The sequence below is a fragment of the Ursus arctos genome, unplaced genomic scaffold, assembly GCF_023065955.2.
Source record: "Ursus arctos isolate Adak ecotype North America unplaced genomic scaffold, UrsArc2.0 scaffold_36, whole genome shotgun sequence".
Classification (NCBI taxonomy): Eukaryota; Metazoa; Chordata; class Mammalia; order Carnivora; family Ursidae; genus Ursus; species Ursus arctos.
Window position 1 is genome coordinate 3323689 of NW_026623050.1, and position 27361 is coordinate 3351049.

Consider the following 27361-nt stretch of genomic DNA (forward strand, 5'->3'; position numbering starts at 1 on the left):
TTGGGTTACAATGAGGACAGTCAGGATCAGAGAGGCTGTCACTGGGTCAAAGCCACACAAGTTATGATTGCTTTGAAACAGGTAGCTAGATCTTCGTGTTTTTAGTCTGGTATTGTTTTCATTTCACTACCTACTTCACTCAGTGGACGGTTGGTATTACCGAGTGACTGATTGAGACACAGGAGGGGAACTTCAGAGCTGGAAAAGCAGCTCAAGAAGGAATATGGCCGATAAGGGGCATGGAGTGTGATGTGAGAGAGGCGACAGAAGGGAGGAGAGGAGGGTAAGTGGGGGGAAGAAAGGAGCTTCCAGGGATTAATTGTCTTACTCCGAGCATTTCACGTAAAAAAATAAATAAATAAAAAACACCGAAACACCACCACCACCTTCACCACATTTCTGCTTTGCTTCTATTTTGTGCTTAATAAACAACACTACTGTCACTGCCAATGAAAACAACAACATCACTGTGCTTTTCCCCTGGCGCTAACTCTAAACAATCTACTGGATTTGGGTCAAAATTGTAAACTGCCAGCATGTTAAAAATAAAAACCAGAAAAACAAACCCGGCTTTTTCCTGAACCGTTGTGAGGGTGAATGCAGGACAAGAGCCAGAGAGAAGAGTTACCATAAAAAATAACTAGTGCAAACATCCTCGAACTGATGTTTTCTATAAAAATCTGTTGGCTGTGAATTGCAAAGAGTGAAGTGGGGAAGGAGAAAGGAACGGGGGATCAAGTGGTGTCTGCTTATCGTCAACTAGCTTTCATGTAAAAGTCATGGCAGGGTCAGCAACAAACTAGCCAGGTGGCAACTCCAGGCCGCGCTGCCATAAATAAATAGTTATGTACTAATGTCACACAACCAGGCCTAGATGCAAAGCATATGGGGAAAAAAACATTCTGATGTAAATATTAAAAACAAAAACAAAACAGAAACTATGGTTGCTGAATTCAGGATTCGCTGTTGATACTGGATTTTGAGACGCCAGGGCAAATAAAGAGGTGAAGCTTTTTTAAAAAACGTGGACAAAAAGGGTTTTTGAAATGTAGATTGTTCCCTTCAAAAAAAAAAAAAACAAATTCCTTAACCTTTGGCCTAAGAGAGTGTTACTTTTTGGTGTAGTAATTAAGCATTAAGAGTTGGCAAGACCACAGACCCTGGAACCAAATTTTGAGAGTTTAAACTCTACTCCTCTTGCTTACTTGTTCTCATGACCCCTGGGAAAGTTACCTAAACTTTCCGTGCCTCAGTTTATTCACCTTGCACAAAAGGGAGGATGATAATGGCGATAGTACCTGCTTCATAGGAAATTATGAAGACTAAGTGAGTCACTCAATGTGTGGAGAACAAACAATACCTGGTCAACAGCCAAGTCCATGTGACCTATCATTGTCAAGTGGTCTTACAAAGGCTATTTATCCTACACAGACTATCTGCCGGACACTAGGCTAAGGAATTTATCCGTTCCCTGTACTAATTTAACGCTAACTGTGGTCTTGCCAACTCTTAATGCTTAATTACTACACCAAAAAGTAACACGCTCTTAGGCCATGAATTAAAAATCAATTTTACAGACAAAGGAACTAAAGCTTAGATGGATTAAGACATTTATTCAAGAAAGCATATCTAAGCTAAATTTCCAACCCAGGCCTTATTCCAGATTAAAAAAAAAAGACCACTTTAAAATGGAAACACCTTTTCTTCGCCTAAAATGTTAAAATTTGATAAGAAACACAACACATGGCCTTCTAAAGACCGGATTTTTTAAAAAAAGAGTTTATTTATGAGAGAGAGAGAGAGCGCGCCCACGCACACCAGTGGGGGGCAGAGGCAAGAGGAGAGAGAGCAGTCTCCCCCCTGAGCAGGGAGCCAACGTGTGGTTCCATCCCAGGACCCCGATCATGACCTGAGCTGAAGGCAGATGTTTAACCCACTGAGCCACCCACGCAACCCGAACCAGAACCAGATTTTTAAAAAGGAATTAAAGGGCTAATGTCCTAAGAAATTGCCTCAGGAGGGCTGAGATCTATTACAACACCTCAAGAAAACAGGAATGCATTCAGCAACTCATTTCTCCAAGCATTTCTTGAGCGCCTACTATTTTCGGAGAGGTCAAGATACAAAAGGAGTACGAATTGATTTCAGTCAATAAGCGCCTAACTCTGGGAAGTGAGAGTGATATGCTTTACTGTGGGCTGTTTGATGATGTCGGATTTGTTTTCTACTCTGTTTCCCAACATAACCAAAAGTGCCTTCCACGAGAGCCGCAGAAGTTGTCGGACTTCTCAACACAAGCCAAGCTATATGTCCACAGCTGTCCCAGTGCGGATTAACTGCCAGGATCCTGCTCGCAGAGGACGGAGAAACTTTGAAGAGGACTTCCTTTGTTGGCCTCCGATTGGAGCGGCGCTAAAACGGCGCGTTTGGAAGCGTATTCAAACCGCGCGCCCAACCAGTCGCTTCCCGGGGCTCTAGCTTAAGGATCGTGGGGCACCTTTGTGTTCTGCCGCCCGGTTTGTGCGCTAGGACTTCCTAACTTCTGGTAGCTGGGAGAGTGTGAATTCCGCGAACAAACCAGGTTGATCCCAGGTGGACGCAGCCTAAACACCAGCCCGCCGAGATTTAGGCGCCACCTCTGCTGACGGCAGCTACTTCCTGGTTGTTTTGCCCTTAACTATCATGGCGGCCGGTTGCCTTCGGTCGGGCCCACTGCGGTTGCTCAGAAAGCCAAGGTAGGGCAATTGGGTCCACAGCCCGCCCCCCGCCGCCGAGCTGCCGGTTGAAGCCTAAGCTGTGCAGCTAGTGGTGAAGGGGGTATAGGAACAAGCCAAAAAAGACTAGGACCCAGCGCCGTGCCGCTGTGTGCCCACCCGTCGTCTCCCGGCACCAAGGCTGCTGGAGCCCAGGGTGTGTTTTCCTTGTCCCCGCCACTTTCCAGTCCCTGGCCCAACATGATACTGACCAAAGCCCAGTACGACGAGATAGCCCAGTGCCTAGTGTCTGTGCCGCCCACCAGGCAGAGCCTGAGGAAGCTGAAGCAGAGGTTCCCCAGGTAAGTGTCCGTCTCTCCACTCGCACAGCCCCTTGCCCGCAGCAGCTGTGCCTGGGCATCCCAGCCGGCGCTTAGGAGCCACGTGTCACACATGAGCGGGGAGGAACAAGAGTGTCTGGTGTTGGGAGATCCAGGATGTGAAAAGGTTTCTTCTTTCACCTGTCTTCCACAGGAGACTCTGAAATGGAAGAATCCCTGGCAGCCTCCCAAGGCCTTGAAATTAAATTCAAGTTCACACACGTGTATTGAAAACTTGGTGTGTTCTAGGTGATGGCTGCACATAGTAGGCGCTTCATAAATGCCTGGTTAATTGACAGATACTAGGAATGAATGATAGGTGGCAAGGCCCTCTCAAAGTGGAAATAGAATTCTAGATTCAGAAGGAGGAAATGGAAGACCCTTTTCAGTTGGCCCCTGGAAACAAACAGGAGACACAGGCCTAAAGGGGCCTCCTACTGTTCAGCTTTGACCCTCTAAAGCGATGAAGTGATCTCAAGTGTTCTCAGTCCAGTCAGCGAGACTGGTGCCCTAGGAATTCCACTCCTGGGTCAAGATTGGCCATTTTAACAACTATATATATATATATATATATATATATATATATATATATATATATATATATATATATATATATATGCATTCCAGGTGTATTTCATACTTCCCACCCTTACACAGATAACACCAAAGAAGTGTTTTCTTGAAGAAAGAGATTTTTGGATAATTGGTATTAATAAAGTACAAATTGAAGAGTAAAGGTCTTTTATGACCTCAATTTTTTTTGAAGGAGTCAGTTTTCCTCATCTATAAAATGTTTTTAATATTATCCAGATATAATTAAAGACAATATTTTTTCTTTTATAGTTTTTAAGATTTTTATCAGACTTGCTAATAAGGAACAAAATTGACAAATTGGAATTTAATTTTCTTTCATTAACTCTTGGTGACTCTGCTAATGAACAATGAAATGGGGGAAGGCTGGTTAGCTGAGAGAATAGGTAGATTTTTCTGGGCAGTTTGAAGATGGGGCATACATTTAGATCTTCTGCTCTTGTTATGTTCTCATATTACTACTGTATTTTTGCTTCTCTTTTCCTCTCCCTTTTCCTCTCCTCTTCTTCCCCACCTTCTTCTCTTTATCTCTTTCTTTTTTTTTTTTTTTTCCCCTTTTCACCTCCTCATCTCCATAAGAGGCAACCTCCCCATATGCTTATGCAGGACTTATGAAGTACACTAATGAAAGATTCCCTTCGTTTGGGGCACCACGCTCTCTTGCCTATTCTCTTCTGCACTTTCCCCCCCCCTTATTTATGATATGACCAAATATTTGTCAATTTTCTCAAATACCATTCAGGGAATAACTAACTCTTCTCCCACTGGAAACTTTATTTAGAGTCTGTACTACTGTTCTGCAAAAGAAGGGTTTAAGGGTCAGTTAGCAGCATGAGTGGAAATTCTGATAATTGTGATTTTTGGAGTTGACTTCACAGTTTTCATTATGGCTCTGTTTTACAATAGGTGGTTGTCGCAAAGGCCTTGAACGACCTTTAGATTTGATAGTTCATTTTACTAGAGAGTCAGTTAGGTAAGGACCTCATAGATAATTTCTGGTGGTTCAAATAGGTTAAGTGCCTTGTCAAAATCCCAGAGATGTTTAAAGGTAAAACAGTGTAGAATACAGGTTTCTTGACTTTCAGTTCAGAATTCTACACTATGCTGCCTTGATTAGTGTTCATATTAATAATAATAACAGTGACAATTATTTTTTGGTGGCATTCACATACACTGATTTTCTAAAGAAAATCAAAGTACTGAAATGGTTTTGTTTTTGTTTTTAAGATTTTATTTATTTGTGTGTGAGAGAGAGAGCATGTGCACGAGCAGGGGTGGGGGGATCAGAGGGAGAGGGAGAGAGAGAATCCCAAGGTGACTACACCCGCCCAGTGCAGAGCCTCACTCAGGGCTCGAGATCTCCCCATCCCGAGATCATGACCGGAGCCGAAATCAAAAGTCAGAGGCTTAACAGACTGAGCCACCCAGGTGCCCCAGTATGGAAATGTTTTTTAAAAGTTGCTAAAAATTTTATTTTCCTGATTTTAAAAGTTTTGCATGCTCAGTAAAGAAAACAAAAATTATTCATAACTGCAAGGCCCAGAAAATTTCTTTTTAACATTTTATCTATTTCCTCGTAGTCTTTTTTCAGTGTAATACTGTCCGTATTAATATAGTTTGTAGGTCTTCCTGTTCTTACTTAACATATTGTGAGCGCTTCTCATAAAATTCTTCACAACTTTTTTCAAATAAATGATACCATATTATATATGTACCATCCACTTCCTTATTATTGGACATCAAAAGTTTTGTTTTTCTAATTTTCTGAAACACTTGGTATATAATGCCAAGTCTTCTGTTTATTTTCTTGCTTTAGATTCACAGATGTTGAGAGTGACTGTATCAGTAGTTTTTAAACTTTTTGGTTTCCAGATCTCTTTATATTCTCAAAGTATATATATACTCTTTATACTCTCTTATATCCTCAGAGACCCCAAAGAAGTTTTGTTTATGTGGATTACATCTGTTGATATTTACCAAAATATAAATTAAAATTGGGAAATTAAAAAAAATCTTATTAATTTATTTAAAAATGACAGTAATAAACACATTTTGTGTTAACATATTTTTATGATTAATCACCATCATTTCAAAAAAGTAGTCAGAAAATGGCATTGTTCTACACTTTCGCAGATCTCTTTAGTGGCCGTCTTAAATAGAAGGAAGACATCTGCTTCTGTATTCAACCTGTTGTAATATGTTGTTTTGATAAAAGAGTATGAAGAAACTCTAGCTTCAGACAGATGTAGTTGGAAAAGAGAAGATTAGTTTAATAGGGTTTTAGGTAATTGTGGATATTTTTGTTACTACATAAAACCTAACAAGTGGTATTTTCTCAAAGGTTAATTGCAATATAGAATGTGAAACCGTATCATGGAGCTTTCACTCTGTTATATTATAATCCACTGGCCTGTCTTGAACTTTGAGTGGATCTTTCACCCATGCATGATTTTTATCATCCATGCATTGTTGTGAGTTATGCAAATCTTCCAAATGTTGTCACCTTTCATTATACAGTATCAAAAAATCACGTTCGTCAATATCCCCACTGATCTCATCAGAAAAGTATGTAAGATTTGAAACTGTCAAGCTTATGGTGATGGGTGCAGAGTTTTCCAATATTTGAATTTTCCCTTGAAAGCTCAAATTTTATCATTGCAACAAATATTATCAATTGTTTTCTTTGAAGTGACAGGCTTGCATTATTTTTGAGAAAATGTCTTCCAGATACCCAAATCTAAATAATTATACTTTGCTTATGGCTCATTCAAGTAAAAATGGTGTCCCATGGAAAAAGTGGCTAGTTCAGCTCTCCAGCCATCATGTAAGTGTTCTCCCTTGAGTCAGCCGTCATACTTGGATATGCAGTAGATGTGCTTTGTATTTGCTTCTTACTTTGTCATATAGAATGTTGAAAGGATGCATATTCAAAGGTTGAAATTTAATAAAATTAATAAGTGAATCTTAAGATATTCTTATATGAAACTGGCCTTTTTTTTTTTTTTTGGTCCTGCAAATGTGTTACAGTGAACTTTACAGTGACTCCTAGAAATGTTTGCCTGGCCTTGAGTTCTGCGTAGGGACTGGCAGTTTTACCCACTATTGTTTTTGCACCATCCATGCAAATTTCACACAGGGGAAAAGGCAAATCATGTCTTACTATTTCCATAAAAATAGTTTTGACTTTGTAGACCCCTGAGAGGGTCTCAGGGACTCCAGGAGTCCATTGGAGTCCATTGACCATACTTGGACAACCATGAGCTATTTCAAATCAAAGGATATGTATGTTTGAAGGATTTTGGTGTATATTGACAAACTAGTATCAAGAAGATTATACTGAGGCACCTGGGTGGCTCAGTCGGCTTAGCGTCCGACTCTTTTGATTTCAGCTCAGGTCATGATCTCAGGGTTGTGAGATGGAGCCCCCGCCCTCCCTTGGGCTCTGAGGTAGGCCTGGAGTCTGCTTAAGTTTCTCTCCCTCTTCCTCTGCTTCTCTCCTTCCTTTCCCTCACCTCTCTCCCTCTCAAAGAAAAAAAAAAAAAAGAAAAAAAGAAAAGAAAAAGATTATACTAATCCTGTTACTATGAGGGCATGGAAATATCTGTCTCTACAACTTTGGCCAGCATTAAAGAGTGTCATTATTTAATCTTTAATATGATTGATCAAGAATGACATTTTCTAATTTGCATTTTTTATTATTATGCATTGTGTATTTCCCCAGTCGTTTATTGACCATTTAACTTTCTTCTTGAATTACCTGCCTGCTGTCCTTTGTATAATTTTACATTGGAGTGTTTGCTATTATTGTTTATTGATTTGTTATTGTTTAGTGATCTGCATATGTTAAGGATGTTGATCCTTTACATGTCATATCTGTTGCAGATATTTTCCCAGTTGTTTGCTTTTAAATATTGTTCTATTTTTTATTTTTTAAAATTCTTTTTAAAGATTTTATTTATTTATTTATTTATTTATTTATTTGAGAGAGAGTGAGAGCATGAGCAGGGGTGGGGGAGAGGCAGAGGGAGAAGCAGACTCCCCACTGAGTGGGGAGCCTGGTGTGGGGCTCCATACCAGGACCCTGAGATTGTGACCTGAGCCGAAGGCAGACACCCAGGCGCCGCTTGTTCAATTTTTTCTATGCTTAACTTTAAGTTAATGCTTTTTTTGCAGAGAAAGTCCTATCCTGTCCTAAGACATGAAAACTAAATCTTCACCTAAATTTTCTTGTAGATTCTTTATGGAATTCTTTCTTCTTAATTATTTAATCTCTCTAGCTGAAATGTGTTTTAGTATATGCTCAAAGGTAAAGATGTAGCTTAATCCCCACCCCACACCCCATACACTCACTGTGGCTTCTACTTGCTAGCTCTTATCCATGACTTCTTTGTTTTCAATGAAATTGCAAATGTATATCTTTACAAGTCACTGGGTTGAGCCTGGGCAGTCCCCTTAACCACTCTGGTTTTTTAATACTTTAATTTAAAATGAAGGGATAAGGCTTTATGATATCTAATATTGTACAACTCAAAATTCACCCTCATTCTATTCTTTTCTGTTCTGCAGTTTTATAGGTAATGGACCCTTTGGGCCCAAGAATATAGGGCATACTGTGTTTAAGTACTTGCTGAGTATTCATTCATTGATTTGCATCTTCCAGCTTATTTCCTGGACCTCCTTATTCAGGTAGAAGCCCCCAGCCCAATCAGGTTATATTTTACATTTTGTTTTCCTGTCTAAACACTACATATGTACCCGATTATACGTGTGTGTGTGTGTGTGTGTGTAATTCTTTGAGAGTTCCCATATACCCTTCACACAGGTTCCCCTAGTATTAACATCTTACATAACCGTAGTACAATATAAAAATCAGGAAATTAATTTTAATGTAGTTCGGTTAATTACTCTATAGTCCTGTTTTGAACTTTTGCTGGTTTTTTCACTAACATCCCTTTTCTGTTCCAGGATCACATATTAGATTTAGTTGTCATGTCTTCTTAGGCTCCTCTAGTCGGTGGCTATTCCTTACCATTATTTTTTGTCTTTTCTGATCTTGACAGTTTTGAAGAGTACTGGCCAATTATTTTGTAGAATGCCCCTAAGTTTGTACTTGATGTTTTCTCGTGATTAGATTGAGGGTAAACTTCTTTGACAAAAATACCCCAGAAGTGCTGTTGTACCCATCTCAGTACATCATATCAGGGGGTGCATGACTTTATGTGTCTTATTGCTGGTAAGGTTAACCTTATTCACTTGGTTAAGGTGTCATGTCTGCCAAGTTTCTCCATTATAAAATTGCTACTATTCCCTTTCCAATAATTACCTTGTGGGGATATGCTTTGAGTCTATGCAAATATCCTTTTTCTCATATCACACTTTTCTGTTGATATAAGCATCCATCAGTGGTGCTTGCTTGAAATTGTTATTAACGGTATTTGCCTAATGGTGATTTTCTATTTCTCTCACTGGAATACTCTTTCAACTAATATCATCTACTACCACCATTTCATGTGAAACAATCCATCCCACGGTCAGCTCGTGATCTTCACTGGTACTTGCAATTTATTCACCTCTTATGGCATTTGGTCTGTAATAATTCGCTGCGTGCTCACTATGTGTGTGGCACTATTCGAGTATTTTTTAGAAAACAGATAGGACATTGTAGTAATTAATTTTGAATAACTTGGGGCCCCTGGGTGGCTCAGTTGGTTCAGCATCTCCCTTTGGCTCAGGTCATGATCTCAGGGTGCCGGGCTCGAGCCCCGCGGCAGACTCTCTGCTCAGTGGGAGCCTGCTTCTCCCTCTCCCTGCTTCTTCCCCTGCTTGTACCCTCTCTCTCTGTCAAATAAATAAAATCTTAAAAAAAATTTTTTTTTAATAACTTGTAGTCTGAGGAAAGAATTTAAGACACATCTAGTAGCTATAAATTATTAAAATCACAGAATCCATAAGGGATTTGTGGAACATTTAGTACATGTATGTATAGTCAGGTGGGTTTCGTTGAGGAGATAGGCCTTGGTTGGAAATTCCTTTGCTGGTAAACTAAGCCCTTTGGCACAAATTTAATTTTTCCCTGAGTTCCCTTGTCATGCATTAGTTGTTTGGTTGCTATTTATGCCTGTACTAACGAGTCAGAAGTCAAACTCTTGATACTGTACATCTCTAAGCAAATAAGTGTCTATACCTTACTGCTATATCTTTTCCCTTAGGGATCCTGGCTCCGCTGTGTCTACGAGTGCCCTCCCCATTCTTAAGTATGGTTTTTTGTCTTAGCCCACAACATCTACTGGATCTTGGATGCTCTTGCATCATTGTCTAGGCAACCATTTACTCATATGAGGCTGTTCCTAGAGAAATCTCACAAGGAGTAGGTAAAAATGTGTTTGTCTGGGCTCCCTGTATATAAACCAATGGAGTTGGTTCATTTTCTTGAGATCTGCGCCTACTTTTATCTGAGAACTGGAGTCAGGGCTGGCTCTATTGTGTATTTGTCGGGATAGAACTTAGTGGTACTTGATGGTGGACCTAGGGTCCAGTCTGGTTAGGAGTGGAGTAGCTAAGAGACTTGCTTGGGATAAGCACACTTTTATTTAAGTTTTACATTTGTTCAGAGTGGCTTAGTTTAATTTGGTGCTGCCGTTGACTACAGTTATCCTTTTTTGAATAATGTTACCCCCACCTCCAGTGATGCATTTTAAGCTGTTCTCTTGTCCCATGGGGAGTCTTGTATTCAGTTGTTTTTTTAATTCCTATAACCATTTGTTTTGGGGGAATGACTTGGCGTTGCCACTTTTATCTGAGTCACAGTCGCCTCATCTGTTAAAAAAAAAAGGGGGGGAGGGACAGAGCTCCAAGGCTAAGAAGTAGAAGAAGCAGGATTCAAACCCAGGCAGAGTGTGGCTGCAGACTCTTAACTCTGTGTTGCCTCTTGCCGTTCAGTTCCTTAAGTCTGGGTGAGGATTAAGTAAAATAAGGCATGTACAACAGGTAGCATAGTGTAGACGTTCTGATAAGTATTTAATGGATGGTAAATATGACTACTGTTATTATTAGAATTTAGTAGATGGCCTACAGTAGAAGAAATGTCTGAGTACTAACCTTCTGAAACATATAACAAAATTATGCTTTGATACTGATCAGTTGATTATATGGCTCTGAACACATGGATTTAATCATTAGGTGAATATGGCCCAGATATCAGAAACTTGTCTTGAATCTTTCATAGTAATATATACAGTCATTAAAAAAAAAAAAACGAACTTTTGAACTCATATGTACTGATTTTTAAGAATTACAGTAGCACATTGCAGTCTATAATTAATAGTAATTTACTTAAATTGGAAGATTATTCCTATTCGCCTTGTTCTCTCAGTTGAACGATAGTTTCTACTCAATTTTTGGCCAGTTTTCTGTTCTTTTGATAAAGTTGTGGTGCACCTGAGTTCCAGAATAATGAGTGAGAGAAGCTTATAAAGGGAGGGAAAGTCAGCCTTTAATCAAGCTAGAAATTCGTTTGGTGGTTTTGCTAAGGAAATATAACTAATTTACATGACCTTCAAAAACAGTACTCATATACTTAGGAAATATATCTAGGAGTATTTCTGTATTGATCTTTAGGGCAAATTGGAAAAGAAATTGGCCTAAAAAGTGGCCTCAGAAAAGAATATGATTATTTCACGTTATTTCCTTTAGTCATCTTTTAAAATATGATTTTTTTATTTCATAAGGTATCAGGTTTTTATTTTGTTGTTGAATCGTAGCCTAGCTTGAAAGACTCTTCTGAAAGGTTATTTTATTAAGGATATGGCACCTTGCACTTTGATCAGGTGTCTGTGCCCTTTTTGGATTTGCATAGTTGCAAACGTGAGACGAGCTTGAATTTCTACGAAGGAGTATTTGGAGAAAACCTCAGATAATGTTATCTTGAGAAGAACCCACATGCTGACTCTATTTCTTATTTGAGGGAGGAAATTTTCATGTTATTAGATTATTGACTTCATTTTAAAGTATATTCAGGCATCAAACTTTAGTCTACTAAGTAAGAACTCATATCAGAATGTTTACAGACACAATAAAGAGGAATTATGTATCTCTCCAGGAGGAAAACGTTCAATAGATGTTTAGGATAACATTATCCCGTTATTTGACTTTCGGCAAATGTTGACTGAATTTACCAGTATGTTTTTTTTACACCTTTTGTGCAGTTTTGCCATATTGGTTGAATTTTCCTTAAAAACAAAACAATCAATATACAAGTACTTTTCCAGAGTAAGTAGGAAAAGTGACCCTAACATATAAAAGTGATATACCAGTGTGAAAATCCTATGGGAGATGGGTAAAGAATAAATTTTCCTTTATTTTTAGTTGGCTTTTTCCTGAAAGCAAATGTTTTCAAATATTTAATTCAAGGTGTCTTTCTCTCTTTTGCTGTCAGATTGCTTCTACCATGAGCTGGTACACAGTGAACACAGTAGAGGTGTTGGGGTGCAGCTTCTAACTGAATGATGACTTTCCATTTCTTAGGGGAACAGAGCAGACAGCCAGCTCTGGGATGGTTTGATCGCTCTATGGGCTTCGAGAACAGCATGGAGCAGTCTGTGCCTCATGTATTAAAGGCAGTACATAGCTGGTCAAAGGTTCAACCCTTTCTTGGCCACTTTGGAGAACTACATACCTGTCTCTACTTTTCTTTCCTCTTTCTTTCCATCCCTACCTTTTAGGCATCTTGATAACATATGTAAGAGTTAATAGTTCTTCATAACTCAAAGCTTCCTTCTTGCCAGAGAACAGTGACAAGATGGACATTGTCAACTTTTTCAAGCGCTTTCTGTTGCCTGAGGGCTGATCTTTTCTCTTCCTTCTGGTTTCAGGACAGTGTGTAAAGTTTTTTTGTTTGTTTTTTAACCTAAGTGTGGTGTTCAAATCATGACCTGATAAACACCTGAAGTATCATTGAGATAATGGAGAGGTCTGCAATTTTCTATCCAAAGTAAAATGTTAAAATATCTTAAGACTTATTTCCTTTATGTGTTTTCAATATTGATATTCAGCTGCTAAAATGTTTGAAAATTTTTAAACTTAGAGAAATAACTTCAAGACCACGGGAATAAATATTTTGAATCGGAGAAAACAGTACAAGCAAAGGAAAAAGTAAGTGGAGTCATGTTTTTTGATACTGTTATTCAGTCAAATAAGTAAGTACTGGGTCTTTCCGTGACCAGGTGCTGGCCCCTGCTAATTGGACTGATTCTGTATGAAGCTTGGGCTTTTTCTGAGGTTGTCCTGGGGGCAGTAGTCATATACAAGACTAAGACTTAAAATACATGGTACATTTTCACCCTTCCCTCCCCCCAGCATAACTCATCTATTTCTCATATATTTATTTTTATTATTCTTAAGACTTGTCCTTTGCTCCAGGCTCAAGAAAGGATGAAATACAAACTCTAATCTTGTATTTATCCTGTTTTAGGAAATAGGAGGCATAGCATGCCCTTGATATTTACAAGGGTTATCACTTCATGACTGTTGGAATCCCCAAACACGCAGCTAGCACTAGAGAGGATGGCAAAGGTCTAAAGCTTTGTGATGCAGGTATTTGGCTAAGCTCACTTAGTAGCTAACTGACATGGTCTTCCCCAAATCAGGCAGGTGGTATGAAAGATTCAGATTTATACTCCACAAACTCATGAATTATGTTTGTCTTGAATATTCGTGATTACTCTCAGATAGAGCTGGGGATGTTTAATCCAGGAATCCTGTGGGTACCCAACTCCAGTGCCAGAATGAATAGAAACACAGAGTGAAATCTGTTTGTGGTTTGTCACTCGTGCCCCTGCCACACCGTAGACTCCTGAGATTCTCTAACTTATAAGATGGTGTTTAAGACTAGTAGGGGAATAAGGCTCTTTGTAGGGTAGCCTTCTTGGTAGATGGGACATGGGAGAGTAAAGCATCATTTAAATGCATCTTCCTACAATCACTTCTGAAATTAGACTGGCAAATTATTATTTTTTTCTATTTTTTGTTTCTGTCTATAACTCTTCCAAGCTGATATCATCTTTTGCTCAAGGTATATTACACTGCTATTTGTTTTTGCTGATAATATTGGTAGGGAAAGCTAATAAAATTTGAAATTAACTTGCACTTCAAGCCCCATTTAGCTAAGATAGTAAATGGACTGGGGCTGCGAGAGACTCTCTTCGTTGTATAGCATTAAAAAACCTCACAGACCCTTACAGTCTAGATGTAACAAATAGCTCACAAACATCATTTCTTAACTGGAGAAGTCAACATTATCTGGATTTTTATTTCCTAAGGCCAACTAAAATGCACATATAAAAATAAAATACATTTAACCTCCAGTTTATAACATTTGAATTTTTATTTGCACTGTGGTAGACATGTTGAAGACTCTTTTGGAGCAAATCACAAAAGTTTCTCCAGAGGAACCTGCATATTTTAGATTCAGTGACTTCTAGAATGAGCGATCATCTAGTCAAATCAGTTAATGTTGTTGATGCAGAAACCGAGGGAGGTGTGCCACCCAGAGATTTGAACAAAGTCACACAGCTGGAGGTAAAAGTCTCCCTTTACGCTCTTTAGCTGGAGATCTCAGATTCCTGTCTCTTGAGGGGCAAGGCAGGTACCAACAAGGAGTGAATGAATGAAGCTGGTCTGGGTGGCATTGTGGCAAAGGGAAAGGACGGTGGTTCGTGGGGACTAACGAGGCAGCTGCCACCTTATGCCAGCCATCTGTCACCATGCAGGAATGTGGGCCCCATGCCGTAGGGTCTTTTAATCTCTGGAGAGCAGCTCTCTATATCTCACTTTTTAGAAAAAATATTCTGAGTTTTAAATGTTGTCAATTTGTTGGCGTTTTTAAAGACACTGTGGGCCAATGGTTTCCTGGCCAAACAGGACAAGTCTGTGGGCTGAATTTGGCCCACAGCCAGTGGGTGCTGGAGCTGGCTCTTTCTGGCTTGTGAGAGCTGATGATAAGTATCTTTTCCTGACTCTACATAAACTGTGACCTCACATCCAGTAGCTGAAAATCAGTCAAGGTGGGAGTGTTTACACCACAGAGATCGGCTAACTTGCGACAAACCTGCGCTCTCCCCACTGACAGCAAAGGCATTTCTTAAGCCCCCCCACACTACTGCATACCATCACCAATTGGAGACTTTCACGTTTCCAGAATTTTCTCAGTCCAGTTTATTCTGGTCTGTTTATAGCTTTTTTCCTAAAAGGACTCAAAATGCTTATGTCTGTATTTCATTTATTCTTATAATATTTTTGTTGGGCTATCCCCCCCTTTTTTTTGTCCAAAGAGAGGATACATGTATTTTTTTCCCACAATAGTTAATGTGGGAACTAGAATGCCAGTTTTGAGCCTGAGCAGTACATAATATCGTTGGTATTATGATACATATCATAATGGACATTTGATTGACCTGACCTGACGAAAATGCTGCTTGGTTAAAAAAGAAAAAAAGCCATATATGTATGTCTCATTCAAGGAAAATTGATTCCTTTCAAAATAGATTAATTAGCTAACTTTAGGGATATTACAGTGATTCTTTACTCTGTCTAGGAATTTGGAAATGTTCCAATGGTATACCTGAGGGTTTATCATGTCAGAAATTATTTTTTTGAGAAACTTCAAGCTTAGCTGTTACATCTTCAGTTGGCAGTTACTCCAGTATACAAAGAAAATAAAGCGTCTCTATAATTATAATGAAAAACAAATGGGAAGATACCCAGTTGATTATAATTTGATTTAGTACAATTTTATAAAGACTCAATTATCACATGTTCAAATGTGTTTCTTTTCTACATTTAAAGTGTTAGTAATAAAGTAATATGACAGTGTACAGCTAAAACAAATGGATAATAAAATTAACAACATTAGGCACGAATATGTAAATTTTAGAATAACAAGAGAAATTCTTTGTGGGGATAGGCGCCCATGAGTGGGCTGGGCAGGTGATATTGAGTTTGGTAGAGTTGTCATAGCCTCTGCTTGACCTTGGGTGCTCTATTAGCTCTCTCTGCTTATGGTTAATTATTTTATAAATCGATAGGAGCAAAACCCATTATTGGGAACTCCAGGAGGCGGTTCAGTTTTTTGTTGTAAAGGCAATTTTATAAATTGGCTTAAAACGCTTGGTTCTGGAAATAGACCTATGAATTCTGGCTTCATGACTTACTTGCTGGGTGACCTTGGTAACTTTCTTCATGTCTTGATGCCTTACTTATAAAATGGGATTGTTATGAACTTGAAACGAGGTAGTACATATAAAATGAGTAGCATAGTTGCTAATACTATGCTGAATAAATACTTGCTGTTTCTGTTATTGTTACCGTTATTGATTTAAGGATGCTCATTGCAATGGTATTTATGCTCATAATAATTGGGCTGAGGATGTCAGAACTGAAAAAATTTTACCTAAAACCAGACCCTTTATTTTCTAGGTTTCCAAAGTGTTTTTCATTTACTCCCAGGATAATAAGAAACCTACTTTTAGTCAATATCAGTAAAGTCCTTAGGTGATAGTGGCAACCAAGATGGGATATTTTTTTGGGATGACAGATGAGGATATGTAGGTTTAGGTTGATTCTCCTCTCCCCCACCCCAGAGTAAGTGGGAATGTTAAAACCTGAAAATTTTTAAGTATTTTCTTGTCTAATTACTCCTCAAATATAAACTCCTATATTCTGGAATCTCTTTTACATTTCTGCCCCACCTTGATAGCAAGGTGGTTATGAATTTATGAAAGATATTAGGATGAACACCCATTTTGGAGTCAGGGTTCTGCCACCAGGAAGGAGCTGGAGTCCAGTAATCATGTGAGTTCAGCCGTAAGTCTTCCAGGACATGGAGATTTTGTGGGATACTCCAGATCATAACATGAGTGTGAACACTGGTTTTAGTGTTCAATATACATATTAATAAATTTGAAGAATGAGTGCTTTTTAAACAATCTTAAAATCTATTGATGCTACTAATACTGATTATGAAAAGACCTTATGGTAAATACAAAGAAAGTGCATAAACTTTTTAAAGAAAATAGATATGTTGCCCCTTAAGGCTTTGGTTATTATTAATTGCAGTGTATTCTAAAATGCTGCCTGCAAAGAATTTGCTTAATTTATCTTATTTGTGCAGTTCTGCTGATCATATCATTGCAATAATAATGAATTGGGCAAGATAGCAATTCTTCCCCTTCCTTTTCTATTCTGTTCATTGTAGAGCATATCTTCTAGGCTCTAGGTTGAGAATAGGCTTTTAGGTTTAGAACTACTTCGTACTTCACTTAAGCTACTTAGACCAGATTGGAATAAAGGTATTAAAACTGGTTAGAAATCATTGTGTTTAAAAATAATAATAATAATAGTAATAATAATAATAAAATAATACTTAAAAATTTGAATGATACTCTGAAAAATAGTGCCTGTAGCCAAAGGTAATGGGAACGTCATAATTGTACTAGGGATTGTAGTTTGAGGACCATGCTTTATAACTCTTCTGAAGTGTGAAAACGAGACTTGGTTAGTTTTATTTCATCTGTTAAGGGTGTGTAAGGAGTCTAGATTTGGCACATTGTCATGAAAAATATTTTATTCATGTTATAGCTTTTTGGACAATTGTATTCTGCACTGTATTACAATGGCACAATAAATTGCTGAATATACTGTCTGCTGAATATGACTTTACCATGAAAAATTTGATGCATAGAGAAGGAAAGGTTGGAATATATCAACCTTTTCTGACAAGGGACTTTGAATTTTGACCTAATACAGGTGACCTTTGTGCGCAATAAAAGTGAGCTTAATCTTGAGGTCAAGGTTGAGGTGAATGGCAGAGCTTATGCTGATTGTGGGTACTTCAGAGCCTACCTAGCTATTGGCTAAATGGGCGTCTGGCACTTTTTTTTTTAATTTTTAGCATTTTCAGGAGCTTATTTATAGCAAGTTGTTTAGCTCTTTAACACTACCCCGTTTCCTCAAATCTCAGCTATCTGTTTAGTTGTGGTAAGTTTGTCTGTTTATTTATAAAGTTTACTGTTTCTGAGTGAAAGGTATGAGTGTGCTATTATTTTCTGTTCCACAGATAAGCCATAGCTAAAAATAAAAATGTTCTTATGGCTTAAAGAAAAGACAGCTGACATATATAACCTTGGAAATGAAAATATATCTTCTTTTAAGAGGTTTATTTCTTTGACAAGTTGAACTCTTGTTATCTAACTTTGGAACTGTCAGAAGAATTTTTAAGTAGTTTGTACCTTTATCTAGATTATAATTAAGAGACCTCTCATGAATTATTGTCTTAAAAGGTTTAGATGATTTAGAGACTGGTTATTCCCTTGAAAGTTCCTTTGAAATGCATCCACTAATGCATTTACATTAGAATATTACGTGATATAAAATATTTTTAAGGTTTTTCCTGCTGTACATAAAAGGAAAATTTTTTTAAAACACAAATTTCACTATTAAATATCTCAACTGTTTTGTCATAGATAAATTACACCTTAGCAAATGTCAGGAAAAAAAAAAATCCTGTCAGTGTTACATTGTCTGAGCACTTAGTGAATATTCTGCCCAAATAATTGTTAGACGCAACAAACAGTTGGGGGAGAGTGTCAGAGCCTCTAATGGAAAGAAGTTCTACTCTTTTAATCGAGCCTGCAAAATATATTCCCCAGGACTGATCAGCTCTGAAGCACTGAGGTTTGATGATTGGAATGGCAGGAAACCATGCTTTCAGGACATAATGAATTGACGAGGCCATCCATCATTTGTTAGCATACGCTGAAACGTGGGCTATGTGTGCAGAGGTCTGTGATTTAGTAAATACTTGGGAGATGAATAGAGCTTACACACAGGGGAAGATATTGCTGGCCTTCAGCAGCCTGAGACCCAGGCGCCTGCTGAGAAGGCCATCTGACGGCACATCATCAGTAACCGGCCTGTCACAGTCAGCGGTGCCCACCGACCATCGCCAGTATATTAAATGCATTTTTAATATCTGCTTCAGTAGATTTAATGAAGAAAATTTAGTTTCCATACTCCAAGCACTGCTTCCTCAAGTGTTCTAAAGCATGGACTCTTGCCTACATGAGAAAGGGGGAAGACCATGCCGGCAGCTGGGAGAATTGATGGAAAAGGACGCTCAGACAAAATAATGTGCAAATAAAAAATGCTTTTAGCGGAGTTGGTATCTTGTTGATGTAAAAAATCTCATTTTTTTTTAAGTGGCTTTTAATTAGTTTCTTAAGACCTAATTCCCTCTTCTCTCACAAGCCCTTTTCCTAGGAGGCTTGAACCTACTGGCAAGAGATGTCAGCCTTCTGATCAGATAGGAAATATTAGAGGGGGAATATTACAGTTTGGCATAATTTGTATAGAGAGACTCAATTTCAAATTAGTTTGTGTTTTGAGATACTGTTTGATTCTTAGGATTTTTGCATGAAGCTATAGATATAAATTAGGATTTTTCTTACCTAGTTACTTCCACATTTTTCTAATGAACTTTACTCATTAATCAGGTTAGTATATTTTTGTCTGGTGTCATGCAGAACCGCTCAAAATGAATGAGAGAAAAAGTAGTTGCCAACTTGATTAAAGAGTGCTCTTATACTTCTTGGACTATAGTGTTTCTTTAAAAATTGTAATTTTAAAGTGTTCTATTTTTATATTCCGGCAAAGTGTGTAGATTCATTCTTTTTAATGAGTTTCAGTGTTGACATTATTTACTACAAAACAGCAAGACAACCAATTAGATATTGTTGCAAGCATGCACTTTAAGGCTTTCCCCTCTTGTTTAAAAAAAAAAATACAGAATATGCTCTCATGTTCACAGAAGAAGAAGCTACGGAATGGGACCTATAAATCTGATTCCTGCATGTGTCAAAACAGTAATGTATTAAATGCATATTATTATAAAAATTTAAGACATGTCTTAAACACACTTACATTTTTATAACACATGGCAATATTAAATAATACATTTCCTTGTTAGCATCTGTTTGCCGTCATTGTTGGCAAGACCTATGATTTATTGCTTAAATTAATGACCAAGACCATTTTGGACCTGATATATGCCCCTAAGCTTATTACATCACTAAATAAAATAAAATGTATGCACTTGTGACAGAGTTATTTTTATAATTGTTTATCCCTTTAAGTGCCCTATTCAGTGATTCACTGAAAGGTTCATAATGGTTGGCTTGTAACCAGAAAATAATCTCAGAAAGGTAAAATATATTTCTTGTCTAGAAATAAAATGCCAGAGTGATGGTGATGATAGGGGTCCCAGCAAGAATTTGCAACACTCAAGCCCGTTGTTCTTTTCTTCAATGTGCTCAATTAACTCTTGCTGAATTTTTTTTGATGCATGCCTCTCCCCCGCCCCCGCCCGCCGCCTGACAATTCTAAAAGCTATCTATTAATGGTACAGCTCATCTTAATGTAAACCCTTCAATATGGATGAAGTGGTTTTGCTCTGACATAAAGCTGCAAGGGTTAAATTGTTCTTTACCAATGATTTTTTAGGTGCCAGTATCACCACGCATTAAACTGAGCAAGATTCTTTTCCTATTATTCGTTGTTTTCTTTTGGGAGATGATTGGAGTTTTACTGTTTTTATATTGAACTCTATTTGACTTCATAGTCTTTATCTTTCCTTTCTGAGGGTGCAGTATGATAGACCCTTCGGTATTTTTACAGTAACCTGTTATTCATCTAAAGTCACTCTGCTGCCTGACTTGTAATACAATATAATATGGCTTCATGGTTTTCTACTTCACATGAAGTGTCTCATTGACTGTCAGCTCGCCTGTCACATGATGGTAAGGCAAAGTTTTGGGGAAGCTTAAGCCTTGCTTCTGGACTGCAGTGTCTACACCTTGAAACAGATGGAGGCTCTTTGGGTACCTGAGAGTAATCCTTGTGGGAAGATGATTATTTTGTAGATATCTTGGGACAATTATTGCTCGTAAAGGAAAACAAAACTTAGTTCCTGAGAAAAATCTTTCTTTTGTCTTCATCTCATTTTTACTGCATTTTAAACCAAACAGGTCATTGGACATTGAAACAGGTTTTTGTTTTTGTTTTTGTTTTTTGCTTAGTAGTCTTTCCCAAGGCATTTGATCTGGTAAAATTTTTAATGGTTCTCTCAAAAATGATCAGGCCAACAGACATTTGTGATTTTCTTGAAGATCCGTATTGGCCTTTTCTACTTCAGGCTCTCATCTCCCATCTCTGATCTTTATACCTTCCTTTTCATCTCATCTTCCTTATCTGGGAGACCTGTCTCCAGATGAAACATTTTAAAGGAGAATTGATAAATAAGAGTCTTGAATGCCAATGTCTAATTGCTTCTCCCCTCTCTCTCTCCTGTTCCCTCCCCTACGTGTTTTGTTTTGTTTTTTTGTCCTTTGAATATTTGAATATTGGTTTAGATCCACTAAGAATATATATATATATATATATATATATATATATACATACATATATATATATATATATATATATATATATATATATATTTTTTTTTTTTTTGCTTTGACCATTGTAGTTACTTTTACCTGTTCATTTGGAATGTATACGTTCCTGTCTTTTGCTTTCTATTTGATTCATTGTGAATTCCTCGAGGTAAGAGCCATGTGTTTTGCTGTCATTTTATCCTCCAACTCTTTCCTTGAGAACCTACCACGGTATTGTGGTCCTTTGTGCAGTCAGTGAATTCCTACTAACTTTCTAATACGGGTCAATGCTTATTTCTATGGTCTCTCTCTCTCTCTCTCTCTTTCTCTTTTAAAGATTTATTTATTTATTTGAGAGACAGCACTAGAAGGAGGGGCAGAGGTAGAGGGACAGAGAATCTCAAGCAGACTCTCTGCTGAGCGTAGAGCCTGACTTGGGGCTTGATCCCATGACCCTGAGATCATGACCTGAGCCAAAACTAAGAGCGGATGCTTAACAGACTGTCGTCTGTTAAGGCGTCTCTCTATGATCTCTTCTGAGGAGGAGATAACTTAAAAGTGTGTATTTCTTCATTTTGGCCGGTACTGTTCTGTCTAGTACCGTACAAAGGACTTGCTATTCTTTCGTAAGATTGTTTCTTAAGCTCCCACTCTCTTGGTCAGGATGTTTAAGTCCTATTTAAAAATATTAAAATATTCAGTAGGCAGCTAAGTGCTTAGCCTAGTGTACTACTTAACACTAAATGAAAGTAAAATATAACACAGACATGGAGCCATTTGTTATATTTTAGTAGATGAAGCCATGGCAGTGTAAACCTTAACCTTGTAATTTTGTGAGTTCCACTTTATCATGTAGCTGTAAGGGTAATCAAAATAAATCACGGGAGATGAATAAATATTTTCTAGTGCTTTCTCTGTGCTTTCAGAAGTGATGTTTGATCCATGAAATTTTAGTAAGTGTATTAAATAAAACAATATGATGTGCACTGTGTCAGATCTGATAAATTATTCGGTATAGGACATTTATACAACATATGTCGAGCTGCTACGTGAACAGCTTAATGACTATAAATTATGTTAATCTGTCTTGCCATTTTTCCATTTTGTTAAAAATCGCACAATTTGTATTGTAGGTATTTATATATATGTTTGTGGGGGCGGGCAGGGAGAAGAAGAAGGCATAAGAAAGGCACAGGTCATCTCTGCAATGTTCTGACAGTGATCTGGGGCTCCTCAGCTGTGCAGTGTACATAACACAGATGTTGGGGAGTCATCTGTCAGCCATGCCTCTCCTATGGAGTTAAAGTTCTAGAGGGAAAAGAATTTGACACAGTGCTGTCACTGTTACATTTTCACAATAGAAGAGCATGCAAATATTGAACCTCCTGCTTAGCAGTAGTGCCCTGTCTAATGTCTGTGCTGCTGGTTGGAATAAAAAATCATGGGTGCATCTTGGGCTCGGAGATCTGACAAAGGTCATGCTATATTGGGCATTTGAATTGGAAATTGTCTGGACTTAGATTTTATAAAACTCCCACTGTTGTGTGTGGGGAGAATTTCAGCAGGGTTTTGTCCCTGGAGAGGCCTCTTAGGCCCTTTTCTGTCCTATGAATGAATTTAGATGTGAGGGTTACTCCTGCCTTAAAACTGTTAAGTTCATTTTGCATACATCCCTAGAGAGAAAAACTGGCAGATGCTTTTGTCTTGGAAGTGTTTAAAAGAAAACTGCAGAGCAGGAACAAGAGAGAAAAGGGGCCCTGTGTGGAGTCCCAGAACATTTTGGAAATGGCCAATATGCAGTTTTCATCAGTACGAAGGCGGGGTGCAATATGGTGCCTGTGGCTCACAAGGGAATATGAATGTTGATTAAGCATACTCCCAGGCTTTGAAATTCTGAAAGCAGTGTCAGAATAATGGATGTTGAGCAAATGTCAAGCATTTGTTAATTTCTCTGTTATTTGGAGTTTATCTACCATGATCAATCAAATAAACTAGTGCTTCTCTCTTGTGGCATGTGTCATTGATATGGTGATTAGGTGGCTAGAGAGACCTTCTGCTTTTTCTTCCAGGTAACAGATTATAGAGGGGTAGACAGAGCTTTTTAGTTGAAGATTTGTTTATGGCTTGGTTTAGTATTAATTTGGATATTAACTGAGTACTTTGATGGTGATATAAAAATCTGCGGCCACCTGCAAAAAGATCCTAACTCTAATGCCATTTACACCAAAAGAGCTGGTAGTGGTGTTATGGTTTCCATCAAAATAGAGTTTTTGTAGTTTATCAAACTTTGGTGTAAAACTGGGTGAAAGAAATTCGATCCTGGAAGAATTCTGGCCTATACATTTGTAGATAGAGTTTTGGATCTGTTATTATTTTTGTCTCCCCCCCCTCAAGTTTCAATTAATTCTATCACAGCTATTGACTTTCATCCTTGAGAGATGGTCAGTAGATTTGCTTCATGTGGTTCGAAGTAATTTAACATTCGGGGTGAGGACTAGTTTTCCTTTTAGAGTATGAATGGCTTTACCAACAGGGATTTCATTAGGGGTTGACACTAGCTACCATGTTTAAATAGTCTACCTCCAGGAAAGTGTAACTTGGACTGCAGAGGGATCTTTGTGTGAAGCTGCCATGACTGGAATCGAGGCAGGCTTGTAATTAGAGATTGGGCTTTTTTTTTTTTTTTCTTCTGTTCTCCATTTTCTTCTCATAACCCCGGCCATGTAGCTCACATGGTTCAGATGGAGAGGAGTACTGTCCTTACAAACCCAAATCATGTGAAATAGGGGCTTTTAGGGTTTTTGACATGATCATTCTACAAAATTGGACCCTCTGAAGTCATCTGCCCCCTATTTTTAAGCCCCAGTGAACTTTCCCTTCCGGGGATTTACAACTGGGCAGCTACAGGGTATTCACCCCATGAACTGCCTATGTTGTTTCTGGAGGACTCTTTTTTGATTTACTCAGCCTGCCATAATGTCTGAAATATTATGGCAATTTCCAAAGTAGAAAGTCTTCAACTTCCTCTTCATGTTAAGATGCTTTATCTTAATAGTCTCCACTGGGCCTTTGGTTTTGGCCTTCCCTGGGACTAGAAGCCCTCACCCTCTGAGTAAAATCTTCATGTCCTGCCTAGTACACAGTGCCAAGGAGCTCAACCATTGCAGAGCCTCTAGCGTCACAAAAACAGCACTGCAGACTGGCTTTTCTAGACTCCCCTCTGAAAACTCATAATTACCACACCCTGGACACGGCATCACTGAATCATTTGCTTACATCACACACGAAAACACTCAGCCCGCTATTGATATGCAGCTCTCAAATTTATTTTTTACTTGTGGCGATAAAGCCGTTGTTCCTAGTTTAGATTAGAAAAACATGGAAAATCTTGTTATATTGTTGAAACTTACTGTGTAATAATATGAGAAAAGGAGTGTGAAATCAGAGCGTGAATTTCTTAACCATATGTACTCATGAGTGCCTCTGAGCACTCCTGTGGAGGGTGCTGGTGGTTTCAGTAGGTAATGTCCCCCAGCGCCTGCCAAGCTAGTAGGCACTCTGTCTCTTGGCTTCCACTTAGCTCTTCTAATGTTCACATATCCCTGAACTTTCCTCTTCCCTCTGATGGGACGAATATTGGCTCCTACTGGACACACATTCTAATGATAGCCAAAGTGCTTTTGGGGCTCCACATTAGCAGGTGTTTTTTAGAGCATGTGGCACAATCTATTAAGTATCTTCAGTAGGGACAAACTATGGGAATGGATCCTGTATTTGGAGATAGGCAAACATCCGGAGGTTTGAGAAGTAAGGGGGCAGGTGCTACAAGGTGACCACGAGGTCTGGGAACATAATTATTTTGCCACGTGTTGCAATTCAGTAATGAATAAACTTTTTATTATAGGTCCGTCTTTCTAGACTCGGTGGCCACCCTGTATTTTGGTTAAGATACGAGCTGTGACTATGAAGTTGACTTGCTTGTGTGACGTGTAAAGTGGTTCTAAAGTGATCCCTAAAAATAAGTTCTATTTTGAGTAAAGGCAGCATCATTGAGGATGAATGTACAAGCCTCAGTCCTTCTCCCGGATGATCATTTTGGCCAAAAATAATTGGAATGAATTAGTTCTTGTCTGCTGGCTGAAAAAGGCCACTTTGTTACCTTATTCTCATACTGGGCAAGTGTTTAGATTCTCTTTCCTTAAAACTATTAGCCCTTATTTTATACCCTCCTCCTCTCTGGGCTCTTCAAAGGTAGATTAACTACTAAGAGGCTAAAGACACTTATTATTTCCTTCCAATCCGTTCCATTACCCACTTCCCTGGCAGTTGTTAGTAAGCAATAAAATTCCTGAAAGGCAGAGACTTTTTAGGGGAGGCAGAAGAGTGAAGGGTTAGCCAACTATAAACTAGCCAGTCCTTGAATACCAGAGAAATGGCTCAATGTGGGATTTTCAGTATGTAAAAACAAAAAACAAGACAAAAATACAAACCCAACTTGTTTTTTCTTTTTTTAAGAAAAGGGGACTGTAGTAATTCCGGAATTTTATCCTACAGTCAAGACACATGTTCCTAAAACTGCCCTTTCTTCGGCGGTGATGGTAGAGCAGATGGAATTGCTTGTTTAGGCCTCTGGTTGAGTTCACGTTTGAAGTATGATGAAAATTTTCCTTTATTTTTATTTTCTCATTGTGATTGGCATGTGTTTTTATTTGTCCAATGGTTGCATTTAATTCGGGGTAACAGTATGAGGTCCTTTTCTCCTGTTACATCGTTGAAACTCATGCTTTACCTCAGAATAAGGAGATTAAATTCTTCATTCCCTTTGGAAGGGAATTACACCTTCCGTGGAGTTGGAAGAATCACTTTTATAAAAGGCAAAAAAAAAAAAAATAGGGAGATGGAACCCTGAAGAGAGAGTTATTGTCTGTTTCTTTTGCACAGTTTCACGGTGGGAGGAAATGTGTCAAACATTTTTAAAAAACTGCATTTGTGAGACATTAGTAAATCCTTTACTTGGTTTGGTGAGGATTGATTGAACATTTTTTTGGTCTTGTTTAAATCATAGAGGTAGGATTTTAAGTAGTTAAGTGTTGTTAAACATTATTTGATGCTTAGTAATTTATCTGGTTTTAAAACTGTTTCAGCAAAATATTATTACAAGTTCCTATAGCAAACATTGTCAAAACCTTGAGGCTTTTTGGGATTTAAACAACTAGTTAGGGGTGATCTAAACTTGGGCAGCCTGCCTTGTGCTTCAGTGATCTGTTCCATCACGAAGAGGGTAGTTACACAGCGCTCTGTGCACTTGACACATGCAAATGCTAAATACAGTAGCAGCATGAGGTCTCTGTCATTAACAGTAATTTATGTAATGAAAGCCACCTGGCTGTTTTTTATAATTAATTGCTTGTAAATAATAAATTTAAATATAATTTATAGTTTTCTAAATTTGATTACTGTATAGGCCCAACAACAAAACTAAAACAATTGGCAATCCCATAATTGAGTTCCATGACTTTTAAAAGGAGATGCATATATATATATATATATATATATATATATAAATGTATAGATACACACACATAAAAGTATAGATGTACCTATACATATATATCTCCCTTTAGGAAATATTTTCACTAAGGAATATATCCATTTAAATATATCAGGTGAAATGTCAGGTGAAAACATTTTTTGGAGGGGAGTGGGGAATGGTAAGAATGTAATCAAGTCCTGCTAGGTTTTTTTGAGTTGTCATGCTATTTTAAAATAGTCTCCCTGATTTATTTTTTATAGTATTAGTTCAGTCAGCCTCGTGAAAGTATTTATACACATAATTTAAGACATAGAAGAAAGTGTACCTACTTAACGATAATGTCATAAAACCGTTTTGAAAAAAAAAGTTTTTTCCCTATTTTGTAAACTTTCAACTATGTTTGGAGAAGAAATTATATATGCGAGAAAAGTACTTAAGTATATATGATGATGTGTTATATGCTGTGGTGATAATAAGCAGCTTCGCTTAATAGGTTTGCTAATAAGCACAATATCCCTGATTTAAGAAGGTTTTGTATTTGTTTACATGGCCACATATATTGGCTACCAAAGTATCATTTTTTTCTGATTTATTGGAAAATACCGGTGATTTATGTGACTTAAAAAGAAAGGGGGCTTTGGAGCCCTGTCATCTGTACTTCTCTTTCATTAAAAAAGAAAG

General features: G+C 38.0%; 1 protein-coding gene across 3 annotated transcripts in view; it reads left to right on the forward strand.

Annotated features, from left to right (window-relative positions):
- Window positions 1-2353: 2353 nt before the first annotated feature.
- CDIN1 (CDAN1 interacting nuclease 1) overlaps window positions 2354-27361 on the forward strand; it is a 206556-nt gene continuing 181548 nt past the window's right edge. Inside the window, exon 1 of one of the 3 annotated variants that reach the window (XM_026480060.4) lies at window positions 2354-3055. In XM_026480060.4, coding sequence (XP_026335845.1) covers window positions 2955-3055 — 101 coding nt within the window. In that variant the 5' untranslated portion in view covers window positions 2354-2954. The remainder of the gene's footprint in view (window positions 3056-27361) is intronic. The other 2 variants (XM_048218745.2, XM_057306196.1) reach the window with 2 other exon arrangements.